We start from the raw sequence: 14804 nt of genomic DNA, 5'->3' as shown, positions 1-14804 counted from the left end.
CTGTAGCATTCTCACAATATCTGCAAGCATCAGCACGTTACTGCAGTTCCCTCAGAAGGAAGAGTTAGTAAGGAACCAGACCCCTACTCACATAGAGAGTGTTTCCACTGTGAGGCTGGAAAAAGGGTAGAGAAGCCCCACCATGAAATGCTCTGCCTGCTTTAGGGACACCAGCATGACTTACTAATAGCAGTTCTTAAGTCAGGGGAACATGGTGGCTGGCAGTAAAGCTGGCTTGTCCAGAAGGGGAAATAAAATGCTTCTTCAGGACACACAAAGCCTCTCACACCTATGCAAAAGGCGGGCACAACCTTAAATGGATAATAATATGAAAAAAGCTCTTCAGAACACAGGCACACACATTACTTCATTTCATAGCCATTGTGACCTAACAGAATATCTGAGTGCCAAATAAAATGACACATTTTATGCTCAGTTATCTTTAGCATCTAGAAAATATTCAGCAAATAAAAAATTCTTTGTTCAGATGGGAGAGAAAGGGATATTCAGCTTTAAATCAAAACTTTCCATAAAATTCAACGTGTCTTGGCAAGGGCTAGATAATTAGCACTGTTATGAACTGTCTGCATCTTATATTTTTTTAAAAGTCATTCTCATTATTTTGCTACAGAACCAGGGAATAATTCTCATTATTTTGCTATAGACCTATTACTGTTCAAACTTGACCTTTGCAGAATGACCGTTCTCAATGCAGTACGTGAATCTTCACCAAACAAGTGCCTCTATTCCCACACATTCTTACAGATTAGAAGCTGCCTTATCCAGTAAACAAATCCTGAGATTTACAAGATTCAGTTTGTGTTTTATGTTATTTCTTGAATTCTGTAGGCTCCTTCCTTACACAAGTAACTTTATTACAGATATTACTTCTTTCCCAATAAAGCTTACTGCTATGTAAAGACATTATAGCTGTAAAAGTCAAACTACAGAAAGCTTGCATACTTATAAACACTGATTAAAACGGCAAAGAAACAAAAAAAAAAACTTTTTAAATATGTCTTAACAGATAAGATCACATTTGCAGAAACTGAATTGTGGAAAGTGGAATGACGAGAGCTGCAACTCTGTTTTTAAATATCCATAATTAAACAGCTATTTTTTCCCCTCTGTCAGAGCTCTGGGACAAAATTTATCTTTGGCATAAGGCCACTGAAAACAACGAGCTTGGTTCAATTAAGCTAGTCCAGTACATATTAAATGAAAAGACTTTGTGAAACATTTGTATCATAGATAAAAAAAAAATCACACAGAAAACCTGGGATATATTAAGAGAGAAATAAGACCACTTGGGCTAGCTTGTCATAAACTAGCAGAGCTTCAGTTACTCAAAATAGAGCAGACTGCCCAGAACTGGTTTTGGCACATAGTTTTTATTTGCCTTACTTGGATACTGTAGACGTTCTGCTGAACAAGACACAAAGCAGTAGAAAAATAGGGTATCTCTAGTTAATCTGCACATTTATTAGCAAAAAAAAAAAAAAACAAAACAGAAGAGTTGGAAGAGTTGCAGTAGTACATGAAGTCCAAACTCATAAAATAAAAGCTAACTGAACTCTATCCGAAAGCTCAGCTGTTCCAAGAGAACATGTCTGACAATAAGTCCCAACAGTAGTTCCTCAGGATATCACATCAAGACTCGCACATATTCCAGGTGTGTTCAACTAGCTCAACAGCAGCAAAAAGGAAATAAATGAGAAGTTATCATCTCACCTGTATGTCAGACAGGCTCTCAAGTGGGCACAGAATGACTGCTAGGACTATGATGCAGCTCAGCTGAGAGCTTTGTGAAGAGATGAGAATCTCAAATTCCATTGCAAGAGGCTGTCTCTAGACTTTGTGACCATTTTCATCTCATGCTCTACCTCATGTTTATGAGAGGACATCCCAGAAACATCAGCAAAACTCTGATTAACCTTTTAAAAGTCCCTCTTCTAAAAACTGTATTTTCCCCTGCAGCCTGGAAAAGCCACAGGGGCAGACGGTGATTAGCTGAGGCAAACACCTGCCTCTCTAGCACTGTTCCAACATTTTCTCTTACTCCCCCAGCTCTGGGCGAACTTTTGTCATTTGCCTTACAGTGTAATGAAGGTCTTGAAGATAGCACTACATTTCTCTTCTATGCTTGCACAGCATCTTGTACTGACACTGGTTCATGACTAATGCAAATTACTGATAATAAAAGATTGAAAACATGAATGAAGCATAGCTTCTGGAGTGACTTCAGTTGAAAGCCGTTAGGGGAAACTCTTAGGCCACTATCAGCAATTGGTCTACAAATGAGGTAACGATCTCTCTGCAAAGTAACCCCACGTGTAACAGCAAATCATCTATGTTTTCAACATTTGGCTCAAGAAAACGTAGATTGCATTACAATACTAATTTTATACTGCCATTCAAAATATATCATCATTTATATCCAGGAAAAATAAGTACAAGCTGAGAAATTAATTCTGATACTCTTTAAAATCCTGTTCTTACAGAGGGAGGGATGACTACACCTTGTAATTGAAACCTCTGAGTCAAAGCCATCTTTGATACAACTTTATTCAAGATGCTGGCCTGACATGTCAGCCACTGCTTACTAGTCATGTCCACAGTAACAATCCTGAAGAATGCTCAACAACTTGGTACTATATTTTAGGATGTTTCTTTTACAACAGATAAGTTATTAAAATGAGATTAACTGAAAGAAAGAGAAGATGAACACAGTTATAAATCACATCCTCTTCAGCGACAAGTGCTTTAATAGTTGACTGTCTCTGTGAATAGTCTTCTAGAAGTTTTATTATTCCTTATTAACCTAAAGTTTTAACCTCATTTTATTAGCATTGTACTTCACTATGCTCAGTCACTTCAAATTATATAGCAGAAGACTTATTAAGAAATGTTTCATAGATCCTGCTTTTCCTAAAAAAGCTCTGCTTACTGCAAAAACAATTTCAATCACTAGTATTTTCTCTTAACAGCTTACTTCATGCTGGAAGGTGTTAGGGTGTGTTTTTAACTCAGTGATACCAGAAAGTCATTTACCTACTACTGTATCTGAAAAGTTGACAAAAATGTATCTTTGCTGTTTGACAGCATTTTTAACAAGAATAATTAAATGCATTAACTGCTCAGACATATAAAGCACTAAAACAAAGTGTTTTAAGGACATATTTCTGATTCTTTTCCATACTTTTAGACTGATTACACAACAAAGATTTTGCTTGTTTTCTAACCCTGAAGAAAACTAGCAGGAAGACTTAGAAATGGCATGTAGATATTAATCTTACCCATTGCAATAGACTTAAATTGACTTAAAGGGACTTAAAGTCCCTTTATGGGCAATGAAACATGTCAAGGAACTAACAAAAATTTGACTGCTTAAGAGATGTGCTTTTCAACAGGTATGAAGCAGAATTGGAGCAAACAATTAAAAACCTGCTGTCAGTTACATCTGCATCAATCAGGAATAATTTCACTGACATATTGCATGAATTTATAAAAATGACTGCAAAATGTAGCACATTTGTTTCAAAAAGCCTTGAAACTACTTACTTTATAAAAGTCATTTCTACATAGATTCCACTGCAGCAAGAACACTCAGAAGAACAGTTCTCGGTTTTGTTGAGGAAAAAAACATAAAAAGAAAAGAAACGGAACTCTCACAGCTTCCCACATTGTCTAATCTTTTAATCTTTGAGAAGATTAGGGCTTGTAACTACCACCTGATCAGGATGATGAAATTCTACTAGTGCAATTGATTATAAAAAGTGCAAAGCAGAATGAAACCTCTAATATTTATGAAAAGTATAAACTCCTCTGCTATTAAAGCTTTTTCAAGAGATTTCTCCTCTTTAGGAAGGTTTTAACTCCTTAACATTTTAATCAAAAGAGCAGCAAAAGCAGTAGAAAAACATTGGCTGACAAATCAAGGACCCATGTTTTAACCGTTTTCGTTAGAAGTCTGTTAGAAGTTGAATTAAAATAAACATGCTTAAAACATATTATACTAACTACTTCCATGAATTCATTATAACATATACAGTAACATATGTGCTATAAAATCTGGACCACAAAGATTAGCACATTGTACAATCTTAATTTACATCACAATATAACAGAATTTTTTTTTTTTTAACTGCTGACTCTATATCAGCTGGACACTTAATTTAGACTACAGATTTTCCAAAGGACTCCTTTATTCACTACAGTTGAGTGGGCTAACAATTCCAGCATCCCAGTTGCAGAAAATCTATTACAATACCAAAATAAAGAGAAATTATAAACATTTTAAAAGCCTGCGATCGCTTACTAATCTGTTTAAATATTAATTAGGAACAGCAAGAGAAAATTTGTGTTTATGTCATAAAATTGTCAGATTGACAGATGGTAAAGTTATTGCTTCTGTATGCCAACTTGGAATTTAAAACACATTTACTAATTCACAGTCACGAACCTTGATACAACACTTAAGAGCTTAATCCTTTAATTTCTGACATCACTTTTACTTGGTTATGAGGTGTTCTGGGTTGGATCCCTTGTGAGCAAGGATCTAAAGGGTCAGCTTTTAACAGAAAGGTTTGAGAAGAAGCTAAAAAACAATGAAAGGCAGTCAGTTACCAAGAGAGAGGCCGATCACCCTTTCAGACACAGAAAGCTGTTACACCCAATGCTGGTCCTTCACCCCAGCATACTTTGCAAAAGCTAATCAAAGCCGAGCAGATGAAAGGCACAAAAGAACTTCAGAGCAGAGGTGTACGGCAAATTATAAAACCCAAAACATATCTTTCTGAGAGGGGCGGGAGGGTGTCTGTTTTCTGGCCGAAGGAGGTGGACGCGCCGAGTCAAACCTGTCGGTGCCGAAGGATGCCCAAACCCCGACAGGTTTGACTCGGCACGTCCACCTCCAGCGAGGCAGCGGCGCGGCCGGGACCTGCACACTTACCCCACTCGCCAGCTCCGCGCCCAGGCAGAGGAGCACCAGCACCAGCACCCTGCAGGGAGGCAAAGGGACAGGGTCACCCGCGGGGCCGGGGGGACACGGCGGGGAGGGGGCCGCCGCGCCTCGGCACTCACCCTGCGCGCCCCGCGGCCGGCGGGGCAGGGGCGCAGCCGCGGCCCATGCTTCAGGCAGCCCGCAGGGACGGCGGAGAGGAGGCAGCCCGGCTACCCGCCGCTGCGCCCGCACGGGCGCCGGCTCCGCGCCGCCGGAGGAAGAGGAGGGCCCGCCGCCGTCACTCAGGGCGGGCAGGCCCCCTGCGCGGCCGCGGGCCGGGCACGGCGGGGGCCGCCGCCGTTCGCCTCTGCGGTGCGGCCACTGCGCCGGCTCCTTCCCCTGGGGGACCAAGGGTGCCTCGCCCCGGGGGAGCGGCCGGGCTGCCCGCTCGGGGTCGGTCACCGCTCGCTTCCCGCCGCTTCCCCGGGGCGCTCCGGCCCCCTCAGGGCGCCCGCCGCCTGCCGCTCCCCGCGCCGCGCCGGAGCGTGCCCGGGCAGAAAGTTTGCGCGGTCTTCGCCGAGGCGTCGCACCTGAGCGGAGCCGGGCGGGACGGGACCGAGCCGGGCGAGCCGAGCCTGGCGCCCCTCGCAGCCCCGCACCCCGCCGCCCGCCCCTCCTGAGGTGCGACCCGGCACTACCAACAGCTCCCCCTGCCCTCACACACCGAGGTGCCTCCGCCGAAGAAAATAGTCCGGGGTCCAGCGGCTGCCCTCCCGGTGGAGGTACGGGGCGGGGAGAGGCAGGCGCCCGCCCTTCGAGCCGACAAAACCCCGGCGCCCGGGAGGAAGGGTGGCGGCGGGGAGTCGCAGCCCCCTCCGAGCGGGGCGGCAGCGCGCCCTGGCCCACACACCACACCCGCGCACCCTCCGCCGCCAGCCGCCCGCCCGCGGTGCGGATGAATACTGTAGGGCGAGTAGTCCTGGGAGGACTTGAGCCGGGAGAAGCGGGAGAGTGCGGCAGAGGGGCGGGCGCTGGCGTCGGGGCGGCCGGCGGGAGCCTCCTGGAGGGAGCCGCGCTGCCCCGCCGGGCTATGCCCGCGCCGCAGGGCCAGCTCCGGAGCTCCTGAGCGGACAGGATGGAGCCGCGGTGGCGGAGCCGCAGCCTGGCTGCCGGCTGCCTGGTGCTGCTGCTGGGGTGCTGGGGGCCGGAGGAGGCGGTAGCGGCGGTGAGTGCGGGGCGCCCTCCTTGTTCTCCTCAGGCGCTGCCTGGCGCCGCTGTCCCCGCCGGGCGCGGCGGCGGTGCAGAGCCCCGGGGGGAAGCTTTTGAGCCCCTTCAAAAATGGGGGGCTGAGGGCGGGTTTCCCGGTGGCCGCCGGCCGCGCTGGGGCTGGGGGGGGCCGCAGCGGGCCGCGGCCCCTGACAGGAGCCCGGCGGGCGGGCGGGGATCGGCGGCGGGAGGCCGGACCGCGCGCGGGAGGGTCTCGCCTCGCCGCCTCAGGTGTCGGCGGCTCCTGGTCGGCCCCGTTCCGGGCAGTGCCCTCCCCGGGCAAAGGCTCCTCGGCGCTGCCGGCGTCGGACCGGCTCTCCGCGGTACCCGCCTGCCGTTGGCACGTCTGGGTTCGCCGGCGGCTGCGGGGAGGTAGCGTGAGTGAGAGGCGGGGGAAGCCCGGGCGAGCTTTGTCTGTGCTCTGAACCCGCTGTTCCTCCAGGACAAAGGAGGAAAAATCCCCCCCTGCCTCCCCCCGCTCTCTCCCCAGGACCTTCATGAAGAGGTGTCTGAGCTCTTGCCAGTGAGCCTTCACCTGCGTCTGTAAGTCACACCTGGACGTGGCAGGGAGTTGGAGGCTTACGGGCATGGTTTGATGGAGGACTGTGCCTCAGACTGTGGCTTGGTTTTCCTGAGGGTTGTATTTCTGCTTACTTAAAACCCAAGCTGAGATGCTAGCCGAGATGGTAGATGCGTGCAGTGTCGCAGAGGGTGCACAGTAGGTGGCCTGGAGAAGAATTTTGTTTTCCCTCTTTGGGAGAGGGATGCTATCCCAGCTTCCCCGGCATGGCTGGGCCTTGAAACTGAGAGAAGAGCAAGGGGATCACTAGCTTCCCATTTCAAGGTACTTGACTAAGACCTTCAGCTGTTAACAAGGCTCATACTTTAATATGAGTTAATTTCAGATTTTTATGATCCTTTCCTCTGGCTGTTAACTTTTGTTTCAGTTTACTTGAAAAGGAAAATGAATCCATATTTCTGTTGCTTAGGATTACTCTCTAGTTGAAAAATAATATGTTACAGTAGTAGGTGCAGAATACCTTTCTGCTATTCCTCCTGCCTCCAATTTTTTAGTTAGAGCTAACAAAATCTTATTTGTCTTCAACTCTCCTTTGAAGTGCATTCCTTTACAGTGAAACTTTGTAGACCTTTCATCTGCCCTTCCAAAAAGCAAAGACCAGCCATACTATACTCTCTTCATCTTCTCCCCCTCCTTTTTACCATGCCCAGGTGTGTACCCAAGTGTAGGTGATACTAGTGTGCCACCAGTGCTTGCTGATTTGGAGAGCTGCTTGTCCCCATATTGTCTGTAATACCAGTTCTGCTGCTGTTAGTACCACCTCACCCCAGGCTACCTCCTGTAACTTTCACCTCTGAAGAAGGATCCAGTCAGTCCCACCTACAGGACTTCACAGTTCTAGCAGGTGGGGGTTGAAGATGGGGAGGTTTGCGTGTGTAAATGTGTCCCCTTTCTTTCTTCAGAAAAGTGCCTAAGCAGAGTTTCATGTGTGCGATTGGTGGGAATCTGAGGTCTGGGAAAGGGACTGTGCTGGGCTGACCTTGTAGGCAGTCCTCTGCCTTGGGAGAAATGAAGAAAGGAGAAAAGACAGTGGTGGAATTCCTGGTTTTCAACACCACCTTGTGCTACAGGCTCTTGTTTGGGATGAGTCCCCCTGGGGATTTACTATGCCACAGTGAGAGGAGATTAACTGAAGACCCAAGTGCTAGTGGGGGTGGGGAAAAGAGAGAGACACCTCTATTCCAACTTACGTAAGTCCCACTGACGTTTTGACAGAAAAGTCTGATGGTTTCTCAGTACTTTAGTGTTCCAATGTCCTTGAATCTCCCGTGATGATAACACTAAATAATGCTGATCCTTATTAATGAGTACCAGCATTTGATTTTTCTCATTGTCAGAAAGGGTTGAATTAACACTGTAGTGGTATGCTTGATACACAGTCTCTTCTGTGAATTTTGTTTTGGGGCCTTGTGTCAGAATCCTCCTCTTCCCCCAACAGGATAAATCTGGTGGGATGAGTTCAAGTTATTCAGGTGCCCGTATTAAAATAATATCTGAAATTGTTATTCAACCTCATAATACACATTTCAAATGCAAAAGTCATACTTTCTTTGCTCCAGATTGTTCAAATAGTGTGTATGGCTGTGTGATCAGTTACAAGGTGACGGAATATAGTTAAGAGTCATCTGCCAATGTGGATATCATCGGAAAATCCCAATGACTTATAAAAAAAAAAAAAAGCCAAAGCCTCATAGTCAAGTAAGGATGAATTTCATTGTTCAGATTTTATTGCTGGGTTTCCATAGCTCATCGTCTGAACTTGGTGCGTAGTATACAGATCATGCTGTGCACTCTTGTGCAGACTCATTGTTGATGTAGAATGATGTGTGTAACTACTGACGAACAGTGCAAAAGTAGCTGGGAGTCTGAGAACGGTCTTACTTTAGAGTGGGAAAATGAATGAGGTAGAAAATGATGTCATCAGTGCATGGAGGGATTTCAAGTTACAGTATAAAAAAAGGTGCTTATTTGTTGTATGCTTTCATCAGAGGATATGAGTGCTTATAATGTATTTTATGGGACAATATTATTCCTTAACTGCTCTGGTGTTTTTAATATAAATCTGCATCCATGTATGTAAGCCAATTAGCTCTTCCTACAAGCAGAATTTTTTTCCTCTCCTAGCAGGTTTACATTTGCACTGTGTTATAGAAAGTGATTGCAAATTGTGACTGGGAAATCTATTTAATTAAAGAACATAGATGGACTAGATTCTTCAACTGTACTAATCTATGAAACTCACTTGAAGTTAGTGACTGTCTCTTGGTTTATATTGAAAAAAGTTTCCCTCACAGTTAAAGCCTAGGTTTTTAGAGTGCAAACTGTCAGCCCAAAAGTTATTAAAAATGAAGTAACTTCTGCAATGTCTCTTTTTTTTTTTTCTTTCCTTCCATTATAACTCCAGTTTGACTGAAAGCGTAGGGATCAAAACAATTGTTCAAATATGGTAAGCCAGGCTGTCAAGATGGGTATCATTTGTGTTTAAGAAAGTAATGTATTATTCATGAAAGTTCTCTAGGTTTAGTTGGGATTTTTCTTTCCTTTCAGAGGGTACCATGTATATGTGCTACCATGTCATTAATTACGATGTACTTGATTAATGTGGTTAATTTGCAAATAATGGTCATCTCTTTCTCTTGTTTGCCCTAACTATTTTATAATGGTAGTGGTGGTGGTTATTATTATTTCCCATTTCATAACTGGCTGTGACTCTTTCTAGTTACGAAAGCTAGGCCTGTAAAAGCAGAAAGAAACGGATGCTGGCTTTTAGGATTCAAAAATTATTTCATCCCGAAATTCCGTGGATGTGTCTTGAGTAGTCATGCACAAGACTGTGTTTCATAACATCAAGGCTCAAGCCCTCCCGCTTGCAACTTGTCTGTTTGTCATGCGTTTTGCTTTTGACCTTTCATGGCTCTTAGTTAAAGATACATAGTAAAAGTTGTATCTCAAGGTGTGTTCTGGCACATACTAAAATACAAACGAATCAAAGGAATCCTGAATGAAACCTAATATAAGAGCCATTTGGACCATAACAGGATCTTTTGTGGCTATGCATACAAAATCATTATGTATCTTATTCAGTTTTTCCACATGATGGAAATAGACGGATAGTTCAGTAGGAACTCCTGGCTTTAATTTTTCTGGTCATGAATGAATTAATCTACTCACTGAAAGCAATTATCTAAGTCACTTACCCTTTTTTTAAAGTAGAAAGGGAAATTTTCCTAGGATAAAGTGTTACTTCATTTATTTAACAGCAAATGTAAATTTACATAGTGATCTTACCATAGTGCAATTAGTTGCTGTTGATTTTACTAGAACATGTGGAAACTCTTACTATTTTACGAAACAACTGAAATCAGTAAGAACATCCCAACAAATCTAACATGCATATTTTCTATCTGGGTTAAAGTGCAGTCAGGCATCTGTTCTGCACATACAGTGAAGATGTATTGTGCATTTTTACCTTTCATTCACTTGGATTAAAATGCTTCCATCTCTAATTGCATCAATTGTGTAAACTTTCCACTGATACCGCCACATAATGAGATATCTAGATAACGCTCACTCATACGTTCTAGGAATAGTGTTATGCAAGCGTACTAAGTGTAAAGCAGCCTCTGCCAGTAATAATACCAGACAAATTGCTTTGAATGAAGACGTTTTTTGCTTATCTGTTTCATAAGGCTACCTGGACTCAGTAGTATTTAAAACCACTGGGGTGCTTTTAAGTTCTTGCTATATGCGGTGTTTGGCTATCTGATGTTGACTGCAGAGTTTTCTGTGCTGTAAACCATCTCTTCTCAAGAGTACCTAAAAACTTGTTTGAAAGATATGGTGCTGGTACAGTTTTAAGGATCCTTAAGTAGCATCCTTTACCCTCCTGTGAAAGGTTAGCTACACAATTAAACTTTATTAAGTATCACTGGTACAGTGCAGCTTCTGAAAAAGGAAATGTGCCGAGCATTCTGGTTATATAATTGCTAAGCGTGTGGTATGTGGAGGAAAAGCTTCAACGTAATGTGAAATTATCAACAGAATAAACATAGCTGAGCAGAAGAGGAAAGGGTCCTGTTATAAAAAAGAATTCTAATGCTTATTTTAAAAAACTGCTTTGCAGTTGTCTCAAGTCTTTCTTGCAGAGCTTAGGTCTTTCTTGGAGAACTTGTGAGGAGATGAAAGAAGCAAAAACTGGGGGATGTGATCTTAATTTTAGGGGAGATGGATATTGGGCAATTAGATAATTGCAAAGCTATATTGCAAATTAAACATTTTAGCTTAAACTTGTTAATGCTTTAGTCTCCCTCTAAAAGGCATGATACTTGAACTGTAATGTATTAATAGACATATCTTTAGTCTGGGAAAGATTTTGATATTTTGTGAATCTCATTTATGAAACTCTACATCTCTCTTGCCATGATTTGGGTGGTATGCTGGACTAAATAACCTCCTGAGACCCCTTCCAGCCTGAATTATCCTATAAGTCTGAAATTATGTGAGAGTACAGTCATGGTCCTAGGTGTACTTTCTGTTAAGACAACTTACATATCCTGCTGTCAAAAATTAATCATAATTCTGTAGTTAAATTGTGAGTTGGAAGGTTCATATTTACTTAAACACTTTTTTACTTGCAACTAGTCAAGAAGCCATCTCTTAAGCTGTCAGCACAGCAGCGTTCAGAATTTTAATTTTGTATTCTTTTGTGGAGGGTGTTTTATGCAGTGTGTGTTTGTATATGTATTGTTCTGTTGTAATGTAACAAAATAAAAATAAGTTGTAGTGGCAATATTGACAGTGAGGTGTTTTCCACCTGAAGTGTGTGTTTTAGGACTTGGAAAGAGAGGAACTCTAAAGCTATGGATATTGGCTTGATAGCCTTCAAGGCTCTTAGTTATTGCAGCTCTGTTGTTGGACTTCTGTCTTTGTCTCCTTCTCCAATTTGGAGGGGAAGGAAAATAGTTTAGTCTCATCTGTATTTTGTTTCTTTTCCCTAATCTCTACAGGGAATTAAAATGTCAGAGTTGAATTTCAATCTCATCTCTCTCCTGGGACTGTAAAAGGCATCTGTGTGCAATGCACTTAAACTAGAACCAAAAGTAAAATAGCTATTATCTACAAAAATGATTCTTTTTATTGAGGCATATAGCTAGACCTGCAAAACTGTCCTGCTGTAGTCTAACATGACGCCACTGTATGCTAGATAAGCTTTGCTACGGCAGCTCTGCTGAAACCCCTGCTTTCCCTCCTCTTAACTTTCCCTGAGATAAGCAAAGCTCTATTCACTTCCCTGGCTGACAACAGGCTAGTAAGTCTTTTTGTCAGTGTCTGTATCTGTCGGGACTATTCTGCTGAAATATATTAAACATGTTGGAAAGTGTGTTTATTCCAGGACTGACTTTAGTTGTTATCAATGTGAATATTAGTTTTAAACCACACCATTAATTTAAAGATATTTATGTTGTACTGCTTCCTAGGGAATTTGGGTGCTTTTACAAACCAGACTTGTATAGCCCTTAATTGCAGCTGAGGTGTATGTATGTGGTAGGCACCCTTTCTCTAGAAGGAATGGTGAGCACGGAGGAAATCATTGGTTTGTGTTAAAATGCTTCACTGGTATGAAACTAAGACTTTCATCTCTTTCCATCTCTTTCTCTGCTGTAATAGTTGCTTCTCTCACCTCCTTGTGTTGTATTTGGAGATGTAGTTATGGTAGATGAGATCACCTTATTGGCTGTGGTAGAAGAACTTGAAGGCTGACTGGTCCATATGGGCCTCTTATATGAGGTTAAGGCAAGCCGCTGCTGATTGTTTCACAGACTCACTTGAGAGCCATGGCAAGTAATAGCAGAGCTGTATTGGAATGGCTTCATTTAAGAGCTTGAGACTGCAGAGCAGTTCATGACAAAGCTAAAGCTTTACAGAGGTCCTTCAGCTCAGCATTTTAGGAACTACTGCTGTAAGTTACATAAGTTATATCTTTTTAGTACTTTTATATAGAAAATTAAGCAGAACTGCACAGACTTTCCTTTCTAGCTTAGTTTTCAGTTTGACTAACTGCCTTTTTGTGTGATTACAGGGCTAGACAAAAATACAAGAACCCTAATGCGCTAAACATAAAATTTGGCTTTATTTGGCAGCCATAGTGATAAAGTGAAGCAACTCGCCAGCATTTGTACTGAGAGAAAGGCTGTGAGTTTTGAATATCAGCACTGTGAGATTTGGGGGGTTTTTTGTTTGTTTTTGGCAGACTCCTGTTTCTACTTAGTCTTTAAGGAACTTTGAGTACCTTAGAGGATTGGCAGCATTGAGTGGAAGTGCAGAAGTTTGCAGATGGTGTCAGAGATGTTGCATTTTGTATTTTATAACCTGAGTTACCCATATGCTGTCTATAGCTGGTAGTTATGTGGCTGGGAAGTCAAAGCCTTCTGTTCATCTTGTAGCACCTTCTCAAATACAAATTAGGTTTCTTACGCATAAATGTGTGCACTGGTGATATGTATTGGTGCGTTGTATTCAATATAGTAAAGTGGAATTTGTATCCTTCTGTGAACAGGGGGAAATAAGAGAGCTGATTTTCTCCTGCAACTCAAAACTTAAGAAAACTCCCGGAGTGCTTGATAACAATGATGGGGTTTGAATGATGTTTCAAGTCATTAGTAAGGTGTTTGGAATAATCGCTTGCTTGGGTTTTGTTCCCAACTTCTGATCTGGGAATTCCATCTCTTTCTACCCTGTTACTTTGCCTGCTTAAGTGCCTCTGAAACCCTTGTGAGAGGGGTGCTGGTTTTCTTACTTGCCTGTGATGGCTGGCAATCTTTTTTCCCCTGTTATCAGCTCTTTCATGCTATTCTTATAGTAGGAGTTTTCTACTTTTCTGTCTTAATCTAGAAAGATGTCACTTATGCCTCTTAATTTGTATACTAGTATAAACAGTGGGATGCAAAAATGGTGACCTGGAATCTAGGACTACTTAAAAGACCACTGCCAGATGTGTTTTTTCATTGAACTGTGGACATATGGGTCCCACTATTTTAATAATTACCTGTTGCTAAACAAATTAACTTTATATTAAACACTTTCTGGCAGTATTTCTCATCTCCATGTGTTGAAAAAAGTTCTGAGTCCATATGCTTCATCTCTATCCTAAACACTGTTTTCTTTGCTGTTTTCCTGGTAGTCATAGTCTTGTCCTTTCCCTGTTTTCTTAATCAAGCTAGGGAAATTAAAAGTGAATATTTTGATTATATACACCGGACTTCTTGGTATTTCTCCAGTACTCTGAAAAAGTCAGAAGTTTACAGTATGTTCAGAATAGTTAATTTCATTACTGTCCATTCTGGTTCCTAGCCTCTCTAACTCCTGCATTCTGGGTGAAAATATAACAAGCATTAGTTATAATTACATAAAGCTGTCAAGCTTAAGCAACAATTAATTCAACATTTGCATTTTATTATTTTTTTGGCTTCACCTTGTTAGCAATGGAGGCTAATCTTCCTTCATTAAGGAAGAAATATATTGATAACTCATGAAGAAGAGACTATCTAGCATCAGTCTGTGTCTACTAAATACAGCATTGATTCTTCAGAAGCAAACCCTTCTCTTTATGCACTTAAATCCTGCAGGTGTCTGATAAAGAGGAAGAAAATGACCACCCTGGGCAATGAACTGCACTCTTTCTACACCTTGAATTAAAGCAGCAATTGTTAAAAACCACAATTAAATGGCTTTACTTAAAGCAATGAAAACTTAGATGACCTCCAGGCAAGGCTAGACAAGTGTTCAGCTCCCAGAAAATTTGATTTCCTGACAAGAAATGCCACTGCAAAACAATGTTTGGGTGAAGGAGCTTATGAACTCAGTTTAAAAACCTTTTAAAAATAATCCTTTTTATGGGGCAGTGATTTTTCTTGAGTCAGCTTACTTTGAATGAACAGAATGACAGCAGAAGCCGTTGTTTCTGAAAGGCAAAGTAACTTCTAGCTGCCATTCAGACAATATGAATTGACTTAATCA

At 42.5% G+C, this 14804-nt stretch overlaps 2 protein-coding genes across 2 annotated transcripts in view; one reads left to right on the top strand and one right to left on the bottom strand.

Moving 5' to 3' along the window:
* The window catches only part of COL4A6 (collagen type IV alpha 6 chain), a 138173-nt gene extending 132523 nt beyond the window's left edge, over positions 1–5650 (bottom strand). The window contains exons 1-2 of the mRNA XM_087748500.1: positions 5083–5650; positions 4952–5000 (exon numbers count right to left, since the gene is read on the bottom strand). Coding sequence (XP_087604626.1) covers positions 4952–5000; positions 5083–5129 — 96 coding nt within the window. The 5' untranslated portion in view covers positions 5130–5650. The remainder of the gene's footprint in view (positions 1–4951; positions 5001–5082) is intronic.
* Positions 5651–5945: 295 nt separating this feature from the next.
* Positions 5946–14804, top strand: part of COL4A5 (collagen type IV alpha 5 chain) — an 86437-nt gene continuing 77578 nt past the window's right edge. Inside the window, exon 1 of the mRNA XM_087748447.1 lies at positions 5946–6167. Within this exon, the coding sequence (XP_087604573.1) occupies positions 6078–6167 (90 nt within the window). The 5' untranslated portion in view covers positions 5946–6077. The remainder of the gene's footprint in view (positions 6168–14804) is intronic.

Source organism: Nipponia nippon, unplaced genomic scaffold (assembly GCF_047370975.1).
Source record: "Nipponia nippon isolate SJK-2023a ecotype South Korea unplaced genomic scaffold, ASM4737097v1 scaffold_12, whole genome shotgun sequence".
Taxonomy (NCBI): Eukaryota; Metazoa; Chordata; class Aves; order Pelecaniformes; family Threskiornithidae; genus Nipponia; species Nipponia nippon.
Note: the sequence above shows the minus strand (reverse complement) of the source record. Positions and strands in the feature narration are given on the sequence as shown.